This window comes from Ptychodera flava, chromosome 21 (genome assembly GCF_041260155.1).
Source record: "Ptychodera flava strain L36383 chromosome 21, AS_Pfla_20210202, whole genome shotgun sequence".
Lineage (NCBI taxonomy): Eukaryota > Metazoa > Hemichordata > Enteropneusta > Ptychoderidae > Ptychodera > Ptychodera flava.
In genome coordinates, this window is record NC_091948.1 from 3,257,584 (window position 1) to 3,285,382 (window position 27,799).

Below are 27,799 nucleotides of genomic sequence, written 5' to 3' on the forward strand. Positions count from 1 at the left end.
AGTGATCAAAATCATGATAAGCGAAATTGAAATGAGTCTTCTTCAAAGTGTAAGACCTTTATTGCCAAAGAGAATTGCAGTTTTGTAATACAGTATTTAAAGAACATGTTGTGAAAATTTGAACTAGCCAGAGTGGAGTTTATTATTTTTTGAAATGTTGAAAACGGCTCAATTTTGGCCATAATGACTTACCGCTTCCTGATATCCCAAAATGTTGCTAGCAAAGTAAAACATCAACTCAGTAATTGGGTTTTTTCATTGAATTTTATTTGCACACATGCTATCTACAAAAATAATATACATTTATTTGACTATTCACAGTAATATATTCGCAGGAATACTACAGTTTATGCGTAACATAATTTGTCCGGGTGTAGACTTTTTCTCATCGCTGTAGAATTATGAAGTTTACATCATATATTCCGGTGAAGTTTAACCAATCATGATCTGTGCGAACACCTGTCTCACACCGCAATTGCGTGTTTTGTTGATTTTAATCTCGATAAAGAACCTACAACGAAACATTTCCATTACAACTCGTCTGCGGAGGAACAATGAGACAAAAAATGTGATTGGTGTTGCACGCAAACCTGTGGACGAGTTTCAGGAATTTTGGCGGGAGAGGGTAACGCGCCAGATATTACATTGTGGCATATGCACGGGTACACCGCGCATGCGCACAAATTCGAATGTTTGATTGAGAGGCCGCCTGCACTCGCACCTGATAACGTGATAATACATTCACAACATTTATGAAGCAAAAAACAAGCTTGAAAAATATCAATCGGTCTTTGCCTATTTGGTTTGGGATTTTATCAGACAGCCTTAAAACCAGGTTTCCCGCCAAAATTATCAAAACATTGTCTTAAATCTTACCCTTTTGACAATCGAATTCAGATTATTAATGATATATAAATTGTACATCGATTACATATGGTACTTTTGTGTTTTTCTCGCCGTCGAGGGAACATTTCTGACAACCCTACTCCCGGGTCGTCCATAAACCAAAAACCACCCGTAAAACAGCTCGTTGGAATTTCCCATCCCTTTATATGTAAATCTAATAGTAATACTTTAAATTATGATAATGCTCTAAGAACCAATGAACGCAACGGAAAGCTGAACCATATGAAAGCAAAAATGATGTCAGCGAAGTGTAAGACGAATTGTTTCAGTAATCGACAAGGACACTTCTAGTGTGGACGGACAATTTAGCTTCATCACGGACGGATCTCATCGGCGTAAAGAAAATTGATGTAGATAATGTCGACATTTTTTTGTCATTTTCAAATTTGACGGACCGACACAATGAATGTACATCTACGTAGGGCTTCATTTACGAATGTAGGTCACGTGACAAAGTAAGAACGATAGGACTCAACGGATCTAACATTCAATGTGACGGCATACAAATCTGACACAACTGTAAAGACATTTTCTGTTTCAAAACAATTTCACTTGTAAACAATTTACTGATAGCATCTGAATGATACACACGTACTTTTCTAAGAAGGAGATGTAATATCTAATGTAAATTTTCACTTGCTTGTCAAATCTCTATATATTATCAATAAAAGTAAAGTTTCAAGATCGACTTGTTTTTGAATCAACTCATGAAAAAATCTGTCTCAACATAATTCAGTAATGACATAATATACACTCTAAAATACATCTACGGAAACATTGTACCACACAGCAATTACAAAAAACAGTGAATTTCTGGTAAAGCCCACGTCAGTTTTTGCAGAGCCTTCGACGCCAATCTCAACGTAAACACCATTTCGACATAAAAATCTCAAATATTCGGAGCACATAACGAATAGTGGACCCAGTAGAATTATCGTATTACATGTCAATCACTTGGGGTGTCCTTTTTAGGGTTGTCGACACGATCCAAACTCTGACCCAAGAGTACACGTCGGCTAAATATAAGTTTATGGACTTCGACAGTTAATGACAAGATAACTACTAGGCCCACTATAATGCTTTCCAAGTATTCTTGGAACCGATATGTAAATGATAAACTAGGGAGATCACCGTCAATGGTAAATAAAAGAGTCAGAATTGTATAAATACAATACAGTTTCTACTTAACAAGAATGTGAAAAAAAACAACATAAATATTTCCGAAACCATAGAACCTATCATTGCCACTTTGACGAACTTTTTACATTGCTCATTTAAACTGAAATTATGTAAATGCTTCAATATTTCATTGTCGCTTTGAGGTGACATATCTTTAAACTTTCTTACTATGACCGCAATATTAAAAAAGGATCTGAGGATGCTGGCAAACAAGAATTTGGAAATCCATTTCTACTGGTTTGATGGTTGCAGCCAACTTTTTATCCTCCGTGCAAGTAGTTGATCACCTTTCCTTAAAGATACACTATCTAATGCACATGCCCAAAGATAAATTACTATAAAAATAGAAAATAAAAGCAAAATAGTCCCTAACGTTGGATTGTTCCGTTTTTGTTTTCATCGAAGTTACAACAAATGTATGTGTTGTTGATATTATTTACATGTGGTGGGTAGTAAACATCCTGCGAGAAGCGGATGCAGAAGTCGAACTCGGAACGGATCGTGGAAGAGCTGAATCTTCGGAAGCACCGTCCGCCGACACGACAGTCATCGCGCTTGTAGGCCTTCTCGGTGAACTGCTAGAAGCTGAGCCCAGGCGAGAACTGCTGTCGACGCTTGAACCGATCTCAGATACGATGGTTAACCCTCCAGCACTGTTTGGTCGTGGGCTGGTGCTTCTCCCGTTGTGTCTGGGTGTGAAAAGAGGGTCACTCGGGCCCGGCTCGGCTTTCATCGGCATACCCTGCGATTTGAGGAACTCGTTGAACGTCGGGAACGTCTGCCTCAGCATTTCCTTCGTTGGGTTCGTCACGGCAGTTGTCGCAATGTCGTCGCCAGATGGCCCACCGGCGCCCCCAGAAACCTCGCCCGCATTTACGACCGAATACGGATCAACCGATTGGTAGGCCGGGGTTACACCGAGACGGTAGGACGGTTCTTCAGCAGTGGTGTTCAGCGGCGAAACCGTACCGACGTCACCTACTGGTCTCGGCGTTATAATATCGACGTCGATATGGCCGTCTTCGATGTTCTTTCCCGGCGCCTTCTTGAAATGCTTTATGACGACTAAGACGATTATTGCAATGAATACAATAAGCACCACAACGCCGACAACAGCGCCGATGATTATTCCTGTACTGCTGTCGCTACTAGCTTCTGCAGGTAAAATATCAGACACATGAGTTGAGTCACCATGAAACATAGAGAGGCAATATTTGCAGCAGATAAGAATAACAGCAGAGTGTTTCCTCAAGGCTGAAAAAGCAAATTTATCCAACGGGTTTTTTTTTGTCCGAAATTTCTTATAATTCTTTATTTTCCAAAAAAATATCAATAGAGCGTGTTTATCCAACGATTTGTCATAACGTTGAAAGTATAACAGCGGTTATACATGTCTAAAATACGGTTAGAGTGTGTTAGCATCCTAGGACCCGTAACTCGTTTGCGAGTATTAATAAAGTTGGTTGATTTTCCTTTAAAACCTTTAACTCAAAATAATCAATATTTTTAAAACGCACTTTCACATTTATAGACAAACGCCCACAAAGCAAGTACCTGAATATCCCAAATTACGTAGTATTGCACGATGCAAAGACGATTTCAGCGTCTATGGTAAGATACACATCCGAGCCTTAGGTTCAGCCTCAATGCAGACACCGTGGTTCGGCGTGTAGTGTACATTACAATGGTACTAACCTTCCATGACAATTGGTCCATTAGCCGTCGATACTTCTGTCGGCATAACTGTCCCGATCCCATTTGTCAGATCTTGACTCACTGTCAGGACAGAAGGAAAAAATTACCAACATCAGGTCAACTACAAGGTACATCAGACGAAGTTTTTCAAGAAAGAAGTTAAACTATACCTTAAAGAGCAAACTTTACCTTATGAAGAGCAACCGAAGAGGATAACACCTTATTGTCTGTGCATGAAAGGAAGTTTAGCTAAAGGACTAAAATATGTATCCCTTGAAGCGTAAAGAGAGGACAGTCCTAGGTGGAGGGACCGTGATATATGTATAAATCAATACCATACCATCTCTTGTAGACACAATATAACTACGAGATAGGATGTGCTGAAAGATCTTCAATATCTTAAAGGTTCCAACAGCCGAGTTCTTTTCTTAGTATTTTCACGATTTTCGTTTCAACAATGTGATTATAAGCAATGATATATTTTGGTCTCAGACAAATTTGAGTGCTGTCGTGATTATCGTGTGCTAAGAATGACAGTTAAGATTTAACATCTTGACATTTTACGCTAAATTGATTGGTCAAATAAGGTGAGACATGTCACTACCGATCCAGTTCATATTTCACAATAGTGAGCTTTGAAATAAGTGGTCATATTTGGTAGCATTTTGCGTAGAGCAAAAATTCAAGTAGTAGAAGTATATATATATATATATATATATATATATATATATATATATATATATATATATATATATATATATTATATATATATATATAAGTAGAAGAAATATACGGCTCAAGTGGCGAACTGATATCTCTAAACTCACATATTCTAGATTTAAAGGGCAGTAGCTCTAATGTTTGATGATTTGCCCAACCACTTTTGTTTTATAAGTCAATGACAAGTTCATGTTCTACCCCACAAGCGTGTTTAAACACTACTATATAGCTTGCCAACACAACATGTAGAATGTATTGTTATTGTTTGCATTTACATTCGAGTCCGGACCAGAATTCTCTCGTCAACTATAACGATAACGATGCAGTTTTGATTGACAAGCTAAATACTATGTATCGCAACGTGTCTTGGGGATAGAACATGAGCAAGAAAATATATTTGACGTACAGAAAAATCATCAAAAGTTACTGATACTGACCCTTTAAAAACAAAGGATTTGATTATTCTGTTTGAGACTTTGGATGTCGATATTTTTCAGATCGTTCAGAGCGGAAGACAGATAGTATTAAGATTCAATAAGAGTTCCTTATCGAAAATGTAAAGCTTACTGCAAAAATCGTGAAACATCATTATTAGTAGAGAAGCTTTGTTTCTATCTTTCGATGGTTTAAATATTAGCATTTATTATTTATATTTAACATGAATTTAGTGTAATATTCAATGTTAGACCGATAAGCTCTTGCATTAACTTTTTACATTTATTTTAGGGTATTATCGTGTGATTCATTGAACATCCGGGTAACTTTACCAGTTGTAAAATTGGAAACGGAATCTGTTGTATATTCCGTGGCATTGACCGTGACATTGACTGCTTCATTAAATGTTGCATTTGGTGTAACATGAGCAGTTGTAGGTACAGCTGGAAAAAATAGAGAATTACACATCAAAGAAAGATGAGCAAACGACTAATAAGGAATATGGACCAGAGTTGAGGGCGTGCTCAGCGGAGACCCACGTGATTTCTGTAGATCGAAAGTAAAACCACAGCGGGTAAACGTGATCCTTCCGTCCTTTCCGGTAATCCACCTTGGTCGATGTTTTGTATTTGATCTAGAGGAGTATCGTATGGATAATAACATTCAATCGTAACGTAGTTCAAAAGGGGTGCATTTCAACCGACTATCGCAGAATGTTCTGGCGCGCTTTCTTACCCCAGTCAAATGTTCACAGGGCACTTTGTCAGTTGGTGAAATTTGTGACAAGGTAACTGAGTAATTTTGTAGCCCTTTTTGCGACTTCTCACTTTGTACTTTACCGCATAACTATTATTTCTGGTGTAATGTCACCTTTGTCCCACTTTTGAATTATCTTTCGTAAACGTGAGAGTATAAATGTTAGCAATATTTTGTAAAACACGAGAAAAGATATTTGGCGAGGTTAAACGGACTCAATTCTTCTTAGTTTGTACGATTGGATGCTCCGAATCGTTCCTACATAATTTTTCAGGAAAGTAACCAGGCTTCAGAGGTGTCTGGCGAAAATTGTGTGATTGCCTGATGATCGAATCTGTGGAGTACCAGTTGTGACCTAGGTAAAAATTCCCGCGTTCGAAATGACGTCGGGTATCTCACCTGTTGTTGGCTTATCGTAAGAAAAGGCGCTGAACTCAGACAAGTGAGTCATCTGACACTCCACGGTGGCGCTGTCAATCTCGACAGTGGTGATGCCATCGGTTGACCACGCCGCTGCATCCTCGTCCCAGTACTTGCAAGTGTAGAATTTAGTGCTGTCCTGACTGTTGATGGTCAAGTTCATTTTGATAGGGGTGGTCAGGTCCGTAATGTTGAGGGTCTCATCTGGAAATAGTAAATGTATTATACTTTAGTAATAATTCTTAAATCTGTTAAAATAAAGGCGAAGATTTGATGCATCTTTGGAATTATGAAGACTTTACTGTCACCGTGAGAAAGTGGAAATTTGTTTTCTCGACGTCACAGCAGAAGTAGAAGGTTAATTCTTCAGTTTATGATGCACAAGCATATCAAGTACTTTTCATAGCATAAAAGACACACTTAATGTTTCTTATGGTAAATTTATTCATAATATGCAAAAGCAACAATATGCAGCTATCAAGAGTTTTGGAAACTTGGAAGGGCGAAAGGCTTAAATATAGGTATTTTCAAAAATTTGCCCGAAGCAGAAAGAGGCAATTCTGATGAACAATTCTTAAACTTTGCCAGCCTGTATTTAATATTTCTTTACCTGTCTCAGGATCCGCCAGTTCAATTGACACCACATCAGTTGCTCTTGAGTTTTTATCTTCATCGGTGGTTGATCGGTAGTCCACACCGGTGTCATAGTGCTGGGTTTTGACGGAAACACCCGAACATGTACCACTGTCACATGTCCATGCTGCTGTGTATCTGTGAAAAAAGGGGAGCGGGAACCACGCTACAGTAAAGTTTTGCACAATGTCGACGAAATGTCACCGTAGGAAAATCGTGCACGATCGAGTTCTTTACCGGCCAGGAGTGCATTCAAAGCAGGCATGAGAGAAGATTACAACTATACTAGGCATGAAGTTTAATTGATATGAAGTATAGAGGGCTACTTTGAGGGAGAAGCGCCAGTACCCAAACCTTTATCCAAGAAAATACATGTACAGCGTCCTTACTGATGCAAGATGAAAAAGATGGGTCATAATGAAAAACACTTAACAGACTGTAGAAACACCGTCTGTCGGAAGAACCATATGGGAGATTGTCGGTCCACTTTACCGAGGTACATAATTGTACTCCCATAGAAATGTGCACGGGTAAGTGCCTCCCCCCCGAATTGGTCACTTTTTTGCTAAAAAATCCATAAAAATGGGTCACTTTTCACCCAAAAACCCTAAATATGGATCAGTTACAAAGGAAATATCTCCATATTCCAGAAAAACCCTCACATATAGTAGGATATCGGTGAAATTCTCCAAAATTGTCGAGAAAATCCCTTAAAAGTATATTATTGCAATATTTATGGGCAGATATTTTCAAATCAGGCAGATACCCCGCGTATGAAAATATTTGAAACACCCCCACCTCCAGGGAACAAAAGCTCCATGGGATCGTAATCGTTGAAATTGCATGAAATGAAGCCCGGCGTCAACTTACGTGTTCTGCAGGTCCGCACCGAAATCTATTACAGCGCCACCAGCCGATGAAAAGGAACCGTCAAGGACATTCTTCTCTATCATCATGGTTACTCCCGTGGATGAAATTTCGGTAGCGCCACCACCCAACGTCTGACCACGTGACAACGACTTCAGAATCCTCTCCTGCCCCTGTCTGTTGTTGATTACGTTTAAAGAATTGGGAAGAAGCAGAGGTCAGTGTGATTCTTACGAAAGATAAAATAGCCTCTGAGTAATTTTTAGAATGGTCACATTCCAAGTTTCTGAAAATCAAGCTACCTCAATAGCGTTCGACATTTAACACTCTAAATTATTTTCTTCAATGACTCCTTGAGAATATAATGTTAAAAGACTAAGCATACATTAGCGCCGTAAAGAAGAAACTAAACACCATACTTTTCGGAATTTGATATGGTACCTTGGATTTGGAACGTGAATTATGGTGTCCAATCCATGCCAAAATTACTACTTTGATTTTGCAACACAACATGCCATTCCGAATTCTATTTTACAATTCAACATGCTATTTCACAACTCAACATGCTATTTGACAACACATCATGGACTTCCAAATCCTATTTTACAACTCAACATGCTCTTCCCAATTTCATTTGACAATTCAACATGCTATTTCACAACTCAACATGCTATTGACAAGACATCATGGACTTCCAAATCCTATTTTACAACTCAACATGCTCTTCATTTGACAATTCAACATGCTATTTCACAACTCAACATGCTATTTGACAAGACATCATGGACTTCCAAATCCTATTTTACAACTCAACATGCTCTTCCCAATTTCATTTGACAATTCAACATGCTATTTCACAACTCAACATGCTATTTGACAACACATCATGGACTTCCAAATCCTATTTTACAACTCAACATCCCATTCTAAAGCTAGCTCTGCGGAGCAGGGCAGTGTTACTGGCTATCGAACAAGATTCAAAATGGCGGACGCGAAATGGTCCCTCGCACAGAGAGAGAAATGCGAACTTTGCACAAGTCTAAAAACGCAGCTTAGTACATTGTGTATCTAAACAAAATGAGCGTGCTCGAAAACTAGGATCGATCACGATTATAAATTAAAAATTGCCTGTTTTTGGAAAAGAAACTGGGCGCTGCAATCAGCAGTTTTGTCTATTGTGCACCGTGCGTGGGAGGCTTATCGTGAAAGACCGAGATTTACTATATGGCGCATCTGATATGGTCCCATCGCATAGAGAGATGAAAATAGGCTTTGTCTAAGTTCAAAAGCACAGCTTAGCTCATCGTGCATCTAGACAAGTTGAGCGTGCTCAAAATAGGAGATCGATCACGATTTTGGGTGAAAAAAACCGATTGTTTTCGGTGGAGAAACTGCGTGTTGCAACCAGTGGTTGGTTTTGCCTATGGCGGTCAGCAGGGCTGTGGTGGGAGGCCTTTAGCCGGCAAGGGGTGGACCATTGGGGATGGAAAATTTTCGAAAAAAAAATTCCCCACAAATTTCAATAAAAATAATCAGCCAAAGAAACTTGAGAAAAACAGATGACGCACTTAGGTAAAAGGAAAAAAAATCCGTCAAAATTCTGAAACATTTTTATTTTAGTCTGCATCAGATATACTATGATTCTTTGGCCAAGAAAGGGGGGGGGGAAGGGGAGATCTGAAGGGTATAATCGTGGCCAGTAAATGAAGTAACTTTTTTATTTTATAACTTTTTGTTTTGTTCATCATATGTTTTTCTTTCACTGAAGTTTGGCATCGTAAAGTAATTCGAGATATAAGATAATATGAAAATCATATCTGTGATATCGATTGTTAACAACTGTATTGTGGGTCTTTACACTATGATTAATTAACAAGAATTCAACAATTCAGGCAGCTTGTATCGGTACATAAAATGGGAAATATTCACCAACCATATGACAAACAATCACTTTCTTTGTATTTCACTATTCAACGAAACTGATTTCCATTGTAATGTTTAAACTTTATTTTACAATTAAACATTACAAATCCGTATTTTTCTTTTCAAAATTTCATTTGTACACTTGTCTTGACGGTTTCGCTTTTCTTTCTAATTCCACATAATATCCCTCGTCATATACACAGGCTTGCAATTGAGATATTTCATACTCAGCTTGCTGGAGATTGGTCACTACATCATCATTTATGATACCATGACCAGTGCCGTTCAGAACAACAACAAGCCGGAGCAGTGTTACCATTCTTCGGTGTAGCCCATCATAGAATGATCGGTACTTTCTAACTCTCTTTCCAATAGCTGTATTTTCTCTGTGATGGTCTGCCTGATGAAGGCTGTGTTACGTGAACGATTCATTTCAATGATTATCATAAGTAGCGAGCAGCCATGACAACTGACAACTAAGCCTCAGCAAGCGGAGATGTAAAATACGAATATGGGGCCAGACAAGGGTCAAAGCTCTGTTGGAACGGACTTCGCGAGAAGACTTGTGGATAACAACCGATAGAGGTCGCTGTAATGTCGCTATCCGTATTCTTCTGCACTATTGCATTTCACACGCACGGTATTCAACCGTCAAGACAAGTGTACAAATGAAATTTTGAAAAGAAAAATACGGATTTGTAATGTTTAATTGTAAAATAAAGTTTAAACATTACAATGGAAATCAGTTTCGTTGAATAGTGAAATACAAAGAAAGTGATTGTTTGTCATATGGTTGGTGAATATTTCCCATTTTATGTACCGATACAAGCTGCCTGAATTGTTGAATTCTTGTTAATTAATCATAGTGTAAAGACCCACAAACAGTTGTTAACAATCGATATCACAGATATGATTTTTATATTATCTTATATCTCGAATTACTTTACGATGCCAAACTTCAGTGAAAGAAAAACATATGATGAACAAACAAAAAGTTATAAAATAAAAAAGTTACTTCATTTACTGGCCACGATTATACCCTTCAGATCTCCCCTCCCCCCCCTTTCTTGGCCAAAGAATCATAGTATATCTGATGCAGACTAAAATAAAATGTTTCAGAATTTTGACGGATTTTTTTTTTCCTTTTATCTAAGTGCGTCATCTGTTTTTCTCAAGTTTCTTTGGCTGATTATTTTTATTGAAATTTGTGGGGAATTTTTTTTTCGAAAATTTTCCACTCCCCAATGGTCCACCCCTTGCCGGCTAAAGGCCTCCCACCACAGCCCTGCTGACCGCCATAGGCAAACCAACCACTGGTTGCAACACGCAGTTTCTCCACCGAAAACAATCGGTTTTTTTCACCCAAAATCGTGATCGATCTCCTATTTTGAGCACGCTCAACTTGTCTAGATGCACGATGAGCTAAGCTGTGCTTTTGAACTTAGACAAAGCCTATTTTCATCTCTCTATGCGATGGGACCATATCAGATGCGCCATATAGTAAATCTCGGTCTTTCACGATAAGCCTCCCACGCACGGTGCACGATAGACAAAACTGCTGATTGCAGCGCTCAGTTTCTTTTCCAAAAACAGGCAATTTTTAATTTATAATCGTGATCGATCCTAGTTTTCGAGCACGCTCATTTTGTTTAGATACACAATTACTAAGCTGCGTTTTTAGACTTGTGCAAAGTTCGCATTTCTCTCTCTGTGCGAGGGGACCATTTCGCGTCCGCCATTTTGAATCTTGTTCGATAGCCAGTAACACTGCCCTGCTCCGCAGAGCTAGCTTTAGAATGGGATGTTGAGTTGTAAAATAGGATTTGGAAGTCCATGATGTGTTGTCAAATAGCATGTTGAGTTGTGAAATAGCATGTTGAATTGTCAAATGAAGAGCATGTTGAGTTGTAAAATAGGATTTGGAAGTCCATGATGTCTTGTCAAATAGCATGTTGAGTTGTGAAATAGCATGTTGAATTGTCAAATGAAGAGCATGTTGAGTTGTAAAATAGGATTTGGAAGTCCATGATGTGTTGTCAAATAGCATGTTGAGTTGTGAAATAGCATGTTGAATTGTCAAATGAAGAGCATGTTGAGTTGTAAATAGGATTTGGAAGTCCATGATGTCTTGTCAAATAGCATGTTGAGTTGTGAAATAGCATGTTGAATTGTCAAATGAAGAGCATGTTGAGTTGTAAAATAGGATTTGGAAGTCCATGATGTGTTGTCAAATGAAATTGGAAAAGCATGTTGAGTTGTAAAATAGGATTTGGAAGTCCATGATGTGTTGTCAAATAGCATGTTGAGTTGTGAAATAGCATGTTGAATTGTCAAATGAAATTGGGAAGAGCATGTTGAGTTGTAAAATAGGATTTGGAAGTCCATGATGTGTTGTCAAATAGCATGTTGAGTTGTGAAATAGCATGTTGAATTGTAAAATAGAATTCGGAATGGCATGTTGTGTTGCAAAATCAAAGTAGTAATTTTGGCATGGATTGGACACCATACGTGAATTACCTGACTTTGTCGAACATGACGGAGTTAAATTCTGGATCCAGACCACTTCCTATGGCCTGGAATTTCTTCAAGGCGACGCTGGCGCTTTCCGAGTCGATGACGGCATCCGAATCGGAGCTATAGATATTGAGAACCTCCGTCACGACGTCTAAGAAACTATCTGTAATGTTAAAAAAATAGCAGATTATAAGATTAAATCCTGCTGGGCCCAAGTTTGTTGTTTTTGGGGTTGTGTCATTTTCCTCTGGCAATTGAGTAAATTGTGTACAAAATGACACAAAAATGTAAAGCGCAGAATGAAAGCAACAAACATGGAAAGAAGAAGAAGAACAAATACGCAGATACTAGTTGTTCAGTCTCTCCGGGTTACTCAGACAGAGAGAGAAAGTAATACCACGTGATAAACTATTTGCTGATGGCGTTCGCTTTTAAAAGTAGAACGCACCTCAGAGACAGATATTTGGACTTTGAAACTTTTACAATATACTGTTTTTATCTACCAATTGTGGTGAGCTCATTTGAAACTCATTGAGCAACTGAAGTTTAAACGGCTTACTTTTGTGAAAATGAAATTTACCCCACCTGCCGTTTACACAGTGATAACGACCATTTTGAATGTCAAGACTCGGTAAACATTTGGTTATTTCTTTCCCGAAATTTTGCCCGGTTATCCCTGATTTTTAATCTCGATTTCTAAAGGGAATGATTAAAAGTTTCCTTACGGAAAGTTTGAGCAAAAATTTTATCTTGCAATTTCGAAAAGCGTACTATGACTGATATCCTTTACAAGTGACGCAGGCTAGCATAGGCAGAATGAAGTTGCTTTTCCACGGATGGACAACTTTTGACCGTGCTGCTGACTTTGCTATTGTAGACAAGATTATTCTCAGCTCGACAGGAAACCACCAGTGTTTGAAACGAGTGCATTCCTTGGTGAGTTTGGATATGAACACTAACCCTGGATATCTATTGCCATAGCGCTTGCTGTAGTTAAGATAGGAACACATACCCTGAGCATCTATGGCCATGTCTTCGGTAGTGAACTGATCGATTTGGTCGATGAGAAGTCTGGCGTCGTCCTTGCTTGGCACCGAGCTGCTGAGGACGTTCTGGATCAGCGTCAGTCTGTTCTGCTCGTCCTCGGACGTTGTGTCTGCGTAGGACCGCTTACGACGGCGACGCTTGCCGGCAGACTTCTTCTGGAAGAGCATATTTGTATTCACCAGGGCTTCTAAGAAAGCACCTGAATAATCACGTGACCGGAGAGAAGGGAAAATACATTCCATGTGAGAAATCATACATAAATTTAGGTAAATAATAAGAAAATCAATCTTCGGATCGAAAACGGAGCGTTTGGACATTTTATTTAAAGAAAACATTATAGTCAACCATTCAAAGTGTTCTGTTTTCGGGTTTCAATATCAGCAGCAAAACCATATAAGGGAGAGGGTTCCCTGTACGTTTTGTTGACCATGCCATGGCCTTACCTTGGAATGCTAATGGGTCAATCTGGTTACTCTGGAAGTCACTGATATCAGAAGCTGTGAACGTCAATTTGATGGTAACTTCGATCTCTATCGTGAACTGAGCACAGCAGTATTTGTCACAAACCTAGGAACGCAAAAACACAGACAAACGGTGTGTGCATGTCAATAACGTTTCCGTCATATTGGTCTATCTGAAATTATTCAGCAAGTGTTTCTGACATCCATATTTTCCCTCACAGCAGAGATATCGCCGTAAGCGTGATTTTTAATTTTCTTCATTCATCTCCATGTTACATGACGTGACGTAATATGCGTGACGTGAAGTGATGTGATGTGATGTGATGTGATGTGATGTGATGTGATGTGATGTGATGTGATGTGATGTGATGTGATGTGTTGTGATGTGATGTGATGTGATGTGATGTGATGTGATGTGATGTGATGTGATGTGATGTGATGTGATGTGATGTGTTGTGATGTGATGTGATGTGATGTGACGTGATGTGACGTGACGTGATATGATGTGATGTGATGTGATGTGACGTGATGTGATGTGATGTGATGTGATGTGATGTGATATGATGTGATGTGATGTGATGTGATGTGATGTGATGTGATGTGATGTGATGTGATGTGATGAATTGTGATGTGATGTGATGTGATATGTTGTGATGTGATGTGACGTGACGTGACGTGACGTGTTGTGGCGTGACGTGACGTGACGTGACGTGTTGTGTTGTGACGTGACGTGACGTGACGTGACGTGACGTGATGTGTTGTGATGTGATGTGGTGTGATGTGATGTGATGTGTTGTGTTGTGTTGTGACGTGAAGTGATGTGATGTGATGTTATATTGTGTGATGTGACGTGATGTGACGTGATGTGATGTGATGTGTTGTGATATGAAATGTGATTTATTTGATATGATATGGTGTTAGATAACACGATGTATGGCATTGTATGGTATGGTTTAAGTTACGATATGATGCGATATGATATGACATAATATGACACTATGATTCGCAACATATTATGGTAAAGTAAGATGTGATGTGATATTACGTACAAGTGATGAGAAAGAAATAAATGAAACTTGAACGTGACATGATATGATACGACATGGCGGCATTTGACTAGGCGATGTGACATAATGTACGGAATGTGAGGTAACATGACATGGTATTAACAGGATATGCAGTACTCAATGGTGTCAACCAAATTCAGTTGTCTACATATTCAAAAGTAAACGGAATTTCAAGGGTTTGGAAGACACGTTTGGGGATGTAAAAGATTACTCACGTTTGAAACAAATGTATTATTGGAGGATCCATCTCTTGCTGGTTTCCCAACTCCCGTTGAGGATGGTTCAGATCCCTTCTTGGAGACCGCTTCCAAATTGTTGTCATCGTCTTTCACACGGAAGATTTGATAGCTTAGTGGATAGGCATCCTCGTCCGCGACACAGTTTTCTGTCACGTAACTTATCTGAAGTACAGAGAAATACAAATGCTCTGCTCAGTTATACCCTTCTTTTCCGGTACTGTGACTAGAATGCACTAAAGTTCAACATTCACAACATGCGTTTTATATTTGTACATAAGCATTAACAAGGTTTTTAATAGGTTGTCAAGGTTGGGAAATGATTTTCCTTTCAGAGTCCGTTTTTAAATTATCTTCAATTACAGAAAACCTGCATTTTCTAATATTTATTGGCCATACATTGGTTTGTTCATTTGTTTCAGCTTTTAATTACCTCTTCCATCTCAGTATAGGAGGAAGCGCCACCAGCGACAGAGAAGTCACACGACGTCACACCAGAACGAACGCTGAACGTAACCTTGGAGGTGCTCGATTGGTCATCTTCATCCGTTGCTGTGACCTGGACGCTGTAACTTGTTCCTTTCATCAATTGACCTAAAGGTAAATTAAACGTTGCCATATTATTCTTTCAGTTGAGAAATATCGAAACATACTTAAAGCTCCATAAGCTGTATCTTTTGGCTATTTTTTCAGAACCTTTGTTTTGTGATTTCCCTACACTTTCTACATCGAATCCCTAAACTGTAATTTAATGCCGAGTATTTAGCATATCAACACAACTTATGAGAGTATAATCTAACTTGTTGTTGTTGAAAATTGTCCGGACTAGAATTCATTTGTAAACAATAAACAATTATCACTACACACATACAAGGTGTGCTGACAAAAAGAATACTCAAAATTTCAGCATGACAAACGGATTAGGGTCAGACAGGGTAGTTGATATACAGAAGCAGAATACTGAAAAACTTGCCAAAAGCTATGTCCCTTTAAGAGATAAGTTCTAATCGGAAGGTTTTTATTCTGAACTTTTACCATCATTGAAGAAATCGTACATACCTGATTTGACTATGACATTAGAGAAAGACATGGTCCCTTCTGAATTCGTGTGTATCCTAGGAACGGCTACCAGACCGCTGGGATCACTGAAGTTAAAGTACCCATAGCCGTTATCTGTGTCCACAGATTCGAAGACCACTGATATAAGGGGTACGGTGTGCTTCACAAGCGCTTTAATTGTTACGACCTGGTCTTGGGTCACTTTGTTGTTTTCGCTCTTCTCCAGTTCGACAGACACCTAGAAAGCAGACCATGAAATTTCCAGGGTCAAGTTTTCATGTGTTACAATCACGTACAGCGCAGCATGTGACGACTGATGCTTTACAACATCGAGTGGATTTTGATACTCCAATCCTTACCTGTGGTGGGTTACCGGATACAGCTGAAATCCTGACGCTGGCGCTGGCTTCTCTGGTTAGCTTGGTGATGGTCAGGGTGAATTCATATGTCTTATCAGCCCCCATACTCATAGCATCGAAGACCAATATGGCGGAGTCGGTGGTTGCGGGGAAGAGTTGACCTTCTTCGCCAGACTTGTAGGAATAACAGGCTGAATTATCGGTGACCTGTGAAAGTCATGGAGTGAACAGTGATGAATTAAATAACTGAAGATTGAAATGTCAACGGTATGATTTTTGGTACAAGAAGACATTTTTAGGTAAGGTTTTTCATTTTTCTAAGCTTTTGCATACTTATGCTTTTAATATTCGAAATAACAATATTATCACTCGTTATTCTTTTCACAGGCTCGCCTGTGAGATCTACCTCTGCTGTTATTCAGATAAATGTGCATTGAAAATGGGGGTTACATTCTTCTGCTCTGCACACGTATTCGTTTTTTATGCCCTACCTGTGTACAAGTCCACTTGTATGTCATATCAACGGCCACATTATCAGGGTCTTCGGAATCCGAACCGTCGATCCGTAGTTCACCGCTGTCTCGGCCTACGGTCATCTCAGCACCGCCGCGAATCTTGGCCACCAGCGGCGTGCTGACGGTTGTGACTTCGATGGAAGATGTTGCCACTTTGTCTGGCTCGCTGCTCTTGTAGACTTGCACGGTGAACGTGATAACCTCGTCCCCTGTTGACGGACAAAAACAGTTTTTACGCTCAAATTTGTATCAATCTGATTATTAACTTGACAACGAAATGGCAGGTTAAAGAGTTTCCCGAATGTACGGGTTGCCCTCAACGTCAAGCAATGTACATACCGTGACATGTGCTTCACGTAATACAACCTGCGCGCCTTATATTCAAGTTTCAAATGAAGGCATTTTATCCATAATTTTAATATAAGACTGTCCAAATCAGTAGGACATTCTTCCCCAAAATATGTTTTTAGCATAGAGGATGGCCCGAAAAGAAATCACCAAACAAGCCAAATCTTTATGTTACCAAAAGTTTCAAATTTGACCTTAATTTCATGACTGCTAGCATGACTGCTACAACAATAAAAATAAAGTCTAAAATTATTCCTAACTAAAAACTGGCTTGTGCATGAATCTTCAAGCTACTAGCATTTAACGTATCTCATTGTACAACTTCAGCGAGTATTTGATCAAAAGTAACTAACCTGGGAGACTGTTAGCGTCCACGTACAACGTTCTCTTGTACATTGTCTTCAAGTTCAAGGGCACTTCTGTGTTATCGACAGACCAAGTGAACTCCGTAGTGCCAGGTGGCACACACTCCGAATAGAAGGTGACTTCGGCAGTTAGGTCGAAGCTGTAAAGAAGAGACGCTTTTGGGTTATTACAGTAATTTGCAGATAAAAAACTGAAAGAAGATCGGTGAAAGTAATAGTATTCTTTCACAATCATGCAAGAGTTTGTCTGAACTGTAATATCACGACGAATGCCAACGATGTCGTTGTCGTAATTATCATCATCATCATGATCATGACCATCATCATCATGAACATGATCATCATCATCATCATCATCATCATCATTATCATCGCTGTCGTCATCGCCGTCGTCACTGCGAAAGCTTTCACACATGCAAGCAATGAATTCCCCTGTCAAGTTTTACGTCACTTGACATCACTGTACCTGTCTGAGACACTGGTTGATGACACTTCGACGCCCTTGGCAACTATCTTCACTTCCGGCAGTGCTATGGCAGATCTTTCCACCACATAATAAGCAATGTCGCTTTCACCGAGGAAGTTGGTCACAGTCAGTGAAAAGTTGTACGGCGTGTCAGCATCGATGAGTTCGCCGTCCAGTTCCAAATCTGGACCTAAATCGTTGTGCAATAGAATGAACAAATAGAACTGTGTGTCAACTCTGACGAAAAACCGACTTCTTTACATTTCAAACACATCTATAAGTGATGTGAAACCATGAATTTCAAAAAAAAAGGTTTGAAAGTATTGAGCCTAGCTTCTTACCAGTCGTGCCTGATAGCGCCGTCGTCACGTTTGTTGTGTCGCCATCACTTTCAACGTCCCATGTGTATGACATTGCTCTAGCGCCACTACCGGTCGATCGACGTCCACTGATTTTAACATCGCCACAGCTTGGAATCTTAGGGGATCCATACAAAACGGCCACCGGCTGCAGGGGCTGGAGAGGACCTAAGACTGTAACGCTACCATTTGCCGTTAATGAGAAGTCTTGGTGGAATGTCTTCACTGCCCCACTTCTCAATGCTAAATCGTCACCTTTAAAAGTAATAAGAAAGACGAAGAAGTAAGGGCGACTTCATTGATGTTGAGGGCTACGTCACAGCAAAATTCACTAGATACTTATTTCTCAGTGAAACAAAATCTGAAGAATATTCTGTAATACGTAAAACAATTTCCAAGCGTTCGTTGATTCAAGGAGCTTAGGCATTAGACATTTGCAATTCTATATCATGCTAAAGATGAATGCAAATTGTTCGACTGTGTTTAGACTATTCCCTGAAATCACTGGAGTTCTTTAAAGGACGACTGTCCGTGGACAGTCGAAACGCTTAGTCTCTTCCAGAGTTGATCGAGCTGGAAATGCACCGCAAACACCCTAATGGGTTTTGACGTGTTTCTAAATTGTAATTTGAACGGATTCCATCTCAATTTCACATGTCATTAGATATTTCTCTTAACTGCTAGCGATCACGAAAGGAGATCCAGGCGTCGATTATTGGACTTCTTTTATAATGCACCCGACAAATATTTTCATATCTTTCATACTATTTTTTATTTATTAATATATCAACCATAACATTGACGGACTCGTTCACAAAGGCTTTAGAGGGAGTGTCAACGTCACTGACAAAATTATTGCGGTACTTTTATGACAGGTGACGCTGTGAATACAGCATGGACTCACCAGGTTCGATGAGCGTGTCAGCCTTTCCAATGACGATAACCAGAGTCTTGGGATCACGGAAGAAACACTGTGATCCCTCACCGAGCAGCGCACTGCTGGTATCGTCAAATATGTCACTACAAGAACTGAAGGCCTTGTACTGCACTCCTGTGTCAAACTTTACCAATATGGCGGCACCTGTTGAAGACATGTGATGTTATAGTTAGTCTTTACGCGCTATAAGCGCTGATGAACACTTCGAATGAATTGCGTATTGATCTTGGTGTTCACAACCGTTAAGTTGAAAACAATGGTCCAATTTATTGCTATATTGATTCAGTCCTACATTGCAGTCTGGCAGGCATTGAAGTAACGAACATAACCCATTGTTTTCGTCCTTTCCCATTATAGACGACACAGTACTACAATGGGACGTCTTCACCGCATCACCAACATTCGCAATAAACATCAACTTATCAGGAATTATAGGTAGGGGGAGCGAAGTAAGGAAAACAACAAACAGGTGTAAGCTCTAATACACACTAATTTCTCTGGACAAAAGTGTTTCGAAATTGTTAAGATTGATGAACTCTGCAATCGGCCTGAATGCTCGATTAATGGTAAAATAATGGCACCAGTGTGCAACGTTGCTTTCAACAGACAGGCAATCTATTGTTTGATATCTCCTTTCACTACATTATCTGGGTAAGACAATCCCTGATAAATCCAACAGAATCCTTATTGTTGAATCTCCATTTCGCACGCATTGCTCATAGCGATGAATTGAAACGTTGTTATTTCTGAGACCGTTATATACAATACGTGCTGGCAACCGGCCAGTTTCAAAGAACACAGTGACCTATATATACTTGACACCTACCGTTGTCAGAGAACCGCGCCAACTCAAGGTTTGGTGCAGGAGCGTATCCAGTCATCACTACAGGGTTGTCGTTTGTGTCGCCGAGCCCCGTGTAACCGTTGACGGACGGCATGCCGTAGACTCTGCCGGACGAGGACGGGGCCTCGATGTCGAACCTCATCTCTTCGTCAGAAATGAAGCGACCGTTGTACACTGATCGATGGTTGCCAGAGGCATCTGCATTGAAATGTTTTGCACAGAAATGTCAGAAATAAAGCTACAGCTAGGAGTTGTCTATGAAAACTTACAACACGTACATATCGTGTTTAACATTTTTAGCCCGACAATATGTGACAAAACATCTGACAGTCACACAATATCTCTTGCAATATATCAACGCATAACAGTGATATAGCTAGGCATCGGAAATATGACACTACAATTTGAAGAAGTGTATAACAATAACATCAAAGGTTGCAGTCAAATTTGTTGCTCATCAAACCATAGAAGATTCTCGGGGGGATTTGACGATTGTATTAGTATTTTTTTCTTCAATGATTTATATCACGAATTGACTGATGGAAAGGAAATATATCGCGCGTAATTTGCATATCAAGACAGAACTGGTTTTTTTTTCAATATTCGAGTCCTGCATATCGACAATGTAAGGTACTTGCCTGAGAGAAATATGATCGTGGGCACACTGTAGGACAAGTTGCGCATGTCACTGAAGGCGCCATCGCTGACTGTCACAGTAACGGTGATAATATCCAGACCTTCAACGAGGACAACTTCAACTGGATCAATGTCGGTGACTGTAACGTCTGCAAAGAGATGAAGTAAAAATAGTTTTTGATTACATATCACAACGTCGGCCTTCTTTGATTGTTGTCTTTTTTTTAAATCGAATATCCTCCGGTTTGCTCCGGAAACCACTGTCTTAGACCATATAAAAAGTCATTTTGTAAATAGTTTGATCCTGTTTAAAGTGTACTTTTATGTATAAGTGGAAATCACTATATGAAAAATTATGCATCTCATAATCAAACTCAATGAAAAGCAACAAAAAACCAGCAAAATGAGACAAAGAAATTATTCACAAATATTGTAAATATGTGACAAATACCTTTAAAATATCGGTGTGTTAGAGAGAGAGAGAGAGAGAGAGAGAGAGAGAGAGAGAGAGAGAGAGAGAGAGAGAGAGAGAGAGAGAGAGAGAGAGAGACTAAAATCACTGACCTTGGTAAGTGTACAGGTTCGCCCCGATATCTGTCGGCTGGTCACTGTCACGGCGAATAGTTACGACGTATGTATCTGGCGAAGCAAACAAAAAGCATTTCCCATGTTATAAAACACTGCGTCATTGCAATAACGGATCGGACGTTCTGAATAGCATGATAAATGCCTCAAACTGTCAGCATTCAGCGGAACAAAGTCAAATTTGATTGAAAGCAAGAATGGGACGAGAGAGATGTGTGAAATATGACAAACAACATACCGATAATTTTCTGAACTTTGCGTTTATAATAAGGGTATTGAATAAATTACTTTACCTATTGCCAGTGCAGGTGATGTGCACGTGATAGCCGTGCTGTTTATATATTCAACCATGTCAGTTTCAAATTGCACGCCGTCGCTTGATTCGAATATACACGATAGGCTCGAGCCCTCAGTGAAACCAGCTCCTATAATGGTCAACTGTAATACAACGTAAATGATAAATTTGGTAAAACGGGTTATCGTTTGTTTGATCAACTCTCCTGGTAAACAAATTCACATCAAAGTATATCATTTTAAGGTAGAATGCAACTTCAGGACATATATTCGGACCCTTAGGCTTTCACAATACTTGCCTATAAGGGCTCACTCAGAAGGCTATGGAGCAAATAAAGTGTCCACCAGCGCAATATTTTAAAAATTGAAAATTTAATTTCCCCAACAGCGTTAACACTAGGATGGCGGCCATTTTAAATTTCGAGAGTCGGTAAATATTCTGTAAGTTATTTCACTTGTACCATATTTTGCACGATGACTACTGATTTTTATTCTTGAGTTCGAGAGAGAATGATTCAATGTGCCCGTACCAAAAGCTTAGGCAAAAGTTTATATGTCGTTCAATTTTGAGTCACTTCCTTAACACCGTTCTTATCTCTATGCTTAAAGTGCACGATGGATTAAGCAATGGGCTGTCACATAATAAAAGAACAATAAATATATGCTAAACGATTACAATGAGAGAATAAAACAAAAAAATACAAAAAAATTAGAGTTACCTCAAGTTCTGTGGCTGTTGGAATGTAATTTGGGAAAACCCAGCCAACACCCACACAATCCGTTCCATCTCCACCACATACACCGCAGGTATCGTAAACTTTGCCACTTAAATGAAAAGCAGGAAATCGATCAATATAAAGATAAGAAAGTAATGCATGACATTTGTTTTGAAACATGACCAGGTTTTTACAAACTTGCATTTCCCACTTTTCAATATTTACATAAGCAAGACTAATACAATTTCACAGCTCATGTAGCAATTTGATCGGTTTGAACAAGTTACGCTCTTTGTGATCCACAATGCAATTGATTGATGTCATGTGAGATTCAATGAATGAATCAAATTTTCCAGTACCTGTTAGGCACGGCGTCACATCCATGGCAAGACGTTTCATCGTCAATACCTTCGCAACCGCAATCGTGTTTGCCCTCATCGTCACCTAGGCCCGTGTTACCGCCAACACAGACCCCGCATTCGTTCTCGTATGCCCTGTCGTGTCCTGGAAAGAAAAATAGAAGTGCGTATGGAAAAGATGCTAAGATTGCGATAACTGATATGTAACAGCAACATCTTTCAATGAGGTTCTTTCTTATTATGATCAACATCACAAGCAAAATGCATCACGTTTGGCGTTGCCATATGCACAATAACCAGTTATTATAACTTAAAATTCACTCATACGTTATGTATCTCTACAGTGTCAATTAGAACAATATCTGTACAGTTTCACAAAAGGTGGGCGACAACATAAAAGTAAAAATATTGTCATTATCACTTTGATTGTACTTGTTGGGTGGTAAATATGATGAGAAAGATAGGTGGTCCAATTTTACTTCCTTTAGATAAGTAGTATCCTTGTATTCCACATAGCTTACATTTCAAGCTTCAAAATAGTGCAGAGCTTATATTAAAGAGCGAGGTGTAACTTTTTTATGACTTCACTTCTTTTGACATCTAATGTCAACTGCAGTTTCTTTTTCATATGTAGAGATACTATGTTGAAAAGCTAAATAGTAGGTATTTCAACATGCTTTAAATTGGGAAGTAGAAACAAGAAACGTGCAGTCGACAATATAATAAGAATAACACAAAACAAAACAAAGCAAAACAAACAAGGATAGTAAAAGAAATCAAAGTGACAGCTTCTTGCCCTTTAAGACTGAAGTTAGTCATGTCTTTTTCGGTAAAATATTTTGAAACATTCGACTACTAATGACTTTCAGATGCTGAAAGAAACAATAGGCTTGCTGACCAAGCATAGTATAACGATATCTTTGTCAAAAGCACGGATCATGGGTTCTCAGATGTAAAAAAACCCGAATAATTTTACCAATATATCTTGAGATAGAGCACGATGGTACCACATTTAAATGTGTTTTCGACATTGCTTCTTTTACTCGGTCTTTTTGTGAAATTTTCCAGGAAAAAAGAATGTGACATTTTCTCCCGCGTGGTCATACAGGTCAAAAAAATTGGCTAACACCGCGTTATCCATGGGTAGTCAGGCAGGTCTTTATTCACTATATTTCTCAATTAATAAACTAGTTGAACGTCTTTTATCAGAGAACAAAGAATTACAGCACATAATTAGTCAATGTCACCAAAAGCTAATGCAAAAACGAGGGATCGAGAACTGTCGCTTTAAGTAACAACAGAGGTTTGATTAAAATATTTAGCTATTCAATTACCATTAAGCTTACAAAACACTGCTAAATTACTTTCACTGATACTTATTTGTTCGAAGAATCAACGTATAGTAAGTTTCATAAACTTTGGTCAATTTCTTCTTCTTGGGTATCTCTAATTGTGAAAGTTCGTTAAATATGTAAATTACCAATTATCTATCATAAACTGCTAAATGCCTTACACTATCGTTATATCAAAGGGAAATCAATATACGAGGTAAGTTTCATCAACTTGATATATATATATATATATAATATATATATATATATACATATATATATATATATGTATATATATAATATATATATATATATGTGTATATATATATATGTGTGTGTGTGTGTGTGTGTGTGTGTGTGTGTGTGTGTGTGTGTGTGTTTGTGTGTGTGTGTGTGTGTGTGTGTGTGTGTATGTGTGGTGTGTCATAATGGCATTCCGTCTTTTCGTCACTGAATCATCACGACCACATATGCTAATTGCATCAGCAGATGCGCCATGACACGAATTGTCTTATCATGAGCGCGATATGCAAGAACCACGACAAGTTTCTCTGTGGTAATCTATGAAGCTGAAGGAGTCTATGGCGTTGATGTTTTCGGGCATTATAAAGTGATCCTTTGCTTTCATTTCATCGTTGGATAAATTATGTAGAAGTAAAGCCATAAGTTTTTTATACAATAAAATTCGTAAAATAATGTCGACGTAACATAAGGGCGTTGACCCTATTCACTGTCTGAGACGCAGCAAAAGGGCGGACAACTAAAGCTGAAGGACGTACACATGCGCAATGGTCATCTTCCAGATTGACTATGCTCCAGACAGCACACGAACTTTGAATACTGGTGACATGCAGGACACGATAAAGGGGAATTCTAAAGGTTGCCAGGGAGAGATTAATCTGTTTAGCAAAGTTCCTTATGTCACACTGGTGGACAATAGGCGAGCGTGAAATGAAATTAGTGATGTATTGTCGGCACATGATTGATCAATACAGCGAAGAAAAAGGTCATTGTACGGGATGTGGGGGACCAATGACAAATCGATTCAGACTAGAGCCTGGCACCTGTATCGCTGGATCATTAAAGATTTAATCTGCCAGTTATTTGCCAGTAAATTTTTGGACTGAAGATGCTTACCCAGTTTCTTCTTGGGAGTCTGAGTGACAAACTTAACGTTGTTTATTGTAAATTGTCATTGAGGTTCATCGGGGAGTTAGCAAATATTTATCTAGCCTCATCATTGTATAATTACCATATAAAGAAAGAGATTATGAATATGTCATTACTGAGACCAAAGCAATCAATTTATTGGTGGTAAAAAGAACAGTCCCTGTACATTTCCGTTCCAGGTACTTTGATCAAACGTGTGTATCAAGTTTTGCAACACTGCCAGTGCCGGCTTATAGCCTGTGCTGTGCAAGGCCTTTCAAATTCATATAGAGATTTCGTTTGAGAGAAAGTGTACACGGCCGATTTGTAAAAGTAAAAATTGAAGATTTCAGAAATTTTAAGGCATCGACAACAATACTGCGCAGATATATGCATGAATGTGCAGACTAATAAAGTGAAAAAGTTAAAACTAGCTCCCGTATCACAAAGAACATTTAATTTTCGGCTGATAAATTTATTTGTACTTTTAACTTGACCAAGAAACTCTCCCGACTTAGCACTGTAACGCCGTGCTTTACTACCGCAAAAAACGAGAACTTTCCACCTTGAAAAGGTTAGTTATTACTTTGCAAATGCAATATTCAAATTTCAGAGTTGGAGTTTTAAAGTACAGTTTTGTTGCTACAATTTTGTTATAGTGCAGATTTTAATCTGGGAATTCCCCTAATGTGCCACGCCTCGTCAAGCCAAGCAGCGCTGTAGTCAAGAATATTTTTAAAGTTACCGGGATACGCTGTCCATCCCGCCCCGTTTCTTCTGTCATTACGCGACTTCAAGAAATAAGATGTGGATTTCAGTTTGCGGTGTGACAGTTCTCACGGGACTAAAGCGCCCGCTTTTTCGCAAACGTTCAGAAATCGGGTCAGTTACGTAGTCCACGTCACAAAGTTACACAACCCGAGTTCATTGTAAATGTAACATACTTAATCGAAAGCCAAACACCATATGCACATGCTCTCGGGCACGTTCAAGTAGCTTAAGCTTTGATACGACGGCTCAGGGAGAAAGCTTGGCTTTTTATAGGCTAATTTGTGAGTTTGTACTTGTTCGTCACGGCGAATTTCGATTTTTAGCAGCTTTATCCCATACCCGGTGGCCGTGTAAACAACACGCTACTGAGTTTTGGTGAAAAAAGAAATGAAGCTCCGGGCTGTATTTTGTGGGCACAAGGGGTTGAGAAATTTGAAACAAAAGTCTGGAATGTGAAACCTTGTAAAGTTTTACGCTCTATTGGTGTCTTTTGTACCTTGTCCTTTATGTGCTTTTGTTGTGGTACGTTTCCAAAACAGATCAGCAGGTCGCAACGCACGGCCTTTGACATCATAGCATAAGGGAATGAAGTTAAGCCGTGCTTTAACCACCCCATGAACAAGTTGTTGTCGATGCTCATAATTTTTCTCATTTCTTGTTAATGGTTCCTGCTTTGTCGTCAGTGTGGGGCCAACGATCTTTAAAAACACCCTTGAAATGAAACAAGACCTAAAATACGCTCCCTTACATTTGAGTTATTCAATAACTGTTTATTTTTCACGTAAATGAAGAAAAATACTCATTTATAACAATATTGATGTAGGGTTTACTAGCATCTCCTGCAGACAGAGTGAATAGTTCTGGACACCAGTCCTTTATATTATTATATCTGTCATGAAGTGAAAGTAGGCACATTAAGGGTCGTACGCGTAATGATTGAATGACTTTAATCTTATGCTCAAATTTTAAACATTAAACCATTCCCTCTCGAAATCAAGAATAAGTATCAGGGTCATAGTGAATTTCTAAATATCTTTGGATATCTTGAAATTCAAAATGGCCGCCACCCCTGTGGTAACTTTATGGGTAAGATTAATTTTTCGATTTTTCACGAAAATTAACTTGTGAAAATTTTATTTACTTCATAAACTTCAATATGAACTCGCGCAAGTAGTAGACGTTTAGGTATTGTAAACGTTTGAGAGTGTGGATACTGTCCTAGAGGCACATTCTGCCTTAAATACAAAATTGAAAATCGTTTTAAAGTACGCAATGAAGCCACCGTTGCCGAAAGTAATACGGTCCAAGCCACGCATTACGTCTACCATTAAAGTAAAGATTTACAGCGTATAGAGGTTTCTACATTTGTCTTGTTCAGATATTTGATGAGTCGCTGGATTCAGCCTTTTTGTTTGGGAAAGAAATGCTTTATCTGGTTTAAGAGATAAAGAGGAAAGATGAAGCAGTGAACACTAGAAGGTAGGAAGCCACCCGACATAACCGAATCAAAGGCGACTAATTTGGTGGCAAATTTAAAATGGATATTAAAAAAGAGGTACTTTTGACTTTGTGCTAGAAAAGCTTGAACCATAGAATTAATCATTCTTAGATACTCTCGTTGTGTCAATACACTGACGCTTGAATATAAACCTTTCTAACCAGTCCTTGTAACAACTCGGTCTTACCTGGTTGCACACATGTGCCGGAACAATCCATGTATTTGCTGGCGGTGCTATTGTGTCAGAAGGAGGTTCACAATACCCACAATCGTCTTGTCTCCACCCGCCGTCACATATGTCTCGACAATCCAGACGGCCATCGTTAGCGTCGTCTTCAAGCCCAGTTTC

The 27,799-nt window shown here is 39.0% G+C and overlaps 1 protein-coding gene across 2 annotated transcripts; it reads right to left on the bottom strand.

Moving 5' to 3' along the window:
• Window positions 1-253: 253 nt before the first annotated feature.
• Window positions 254-27,799, bottom strand: LOC139121109 (serine-rich adhesin for platelets-like). Of its 2 annotated transcripts, XM_070685747.1 has the most exons (25): window positions 27,638-27,799; window positions 22,702-22,846; window positions 22,346-22,451; window positions 21,626-21,770; window positions 21,312-21,386; window positions 20,750-20,896; window positions 20,094-20,309; window positions 19,235-19,411; window positions 18,313-18,585; window positions 17,972-18,161; window positions 17,494-17,645; window positions 16,769-17,001; window positions 16,278-16,484; window positions 15,919-16,156; window positions 15,293-15,453; window positions 14,839-15,024; window positions 13,539-13,662; window positions 13,061-13,294; window positions 12,052-12,211; window positions 7,615-7,788; window positions 6,722-6,882; window positions 6,091-6,315; window positions 5,268-5,378; window positions 3,781-3,861; window positions 254-3,240 (listed from the first exon to the last, which is right to left on the bottom strand). In XM_070685747.1, exons 1-25 carry the CDS (start codon window positions 27,666-27,668, stop codon window positions 2,522-2,524), a joined length of 4,671 nt encoding a protein of 1,556 aa, XP_070541848.1. In that variant the 5' UTR covers window positions 27,669-27,799; the 3' UTR covers window positions 254-2,521. The 2 variants fall into 2 exon arrangements, with proteins under 2 accessions (XP_070541848.1, XP_070541849.1); XM_070685748.1 differs by lacking the exon at window positions 5,268-5,378.

Excerpts from the sequence above, each read along its gene's own strand:
- LOC139121109 (XM_070685747.1), bottom strand. The coding sequence starts at position 27,668 with ATGGATTGTTCCGGCACATGTGTGCAACCAG. Across the intron at positions 13,663-14,838 it reads ATAATACATTTGTTTCAAAC|GTTTGTGACAAATACTGCTG; the intron begins GTGAGTAATCTT and ends TTGCGTTCCTAG. Across the intron at positions 12,212-13,060 it reads CATGGCCATAGATGCTCAGG|ATAGTTTCTTAGACGTCGTG; the intron begins GTATGTGTTCCT and ends TTAACATTACAG.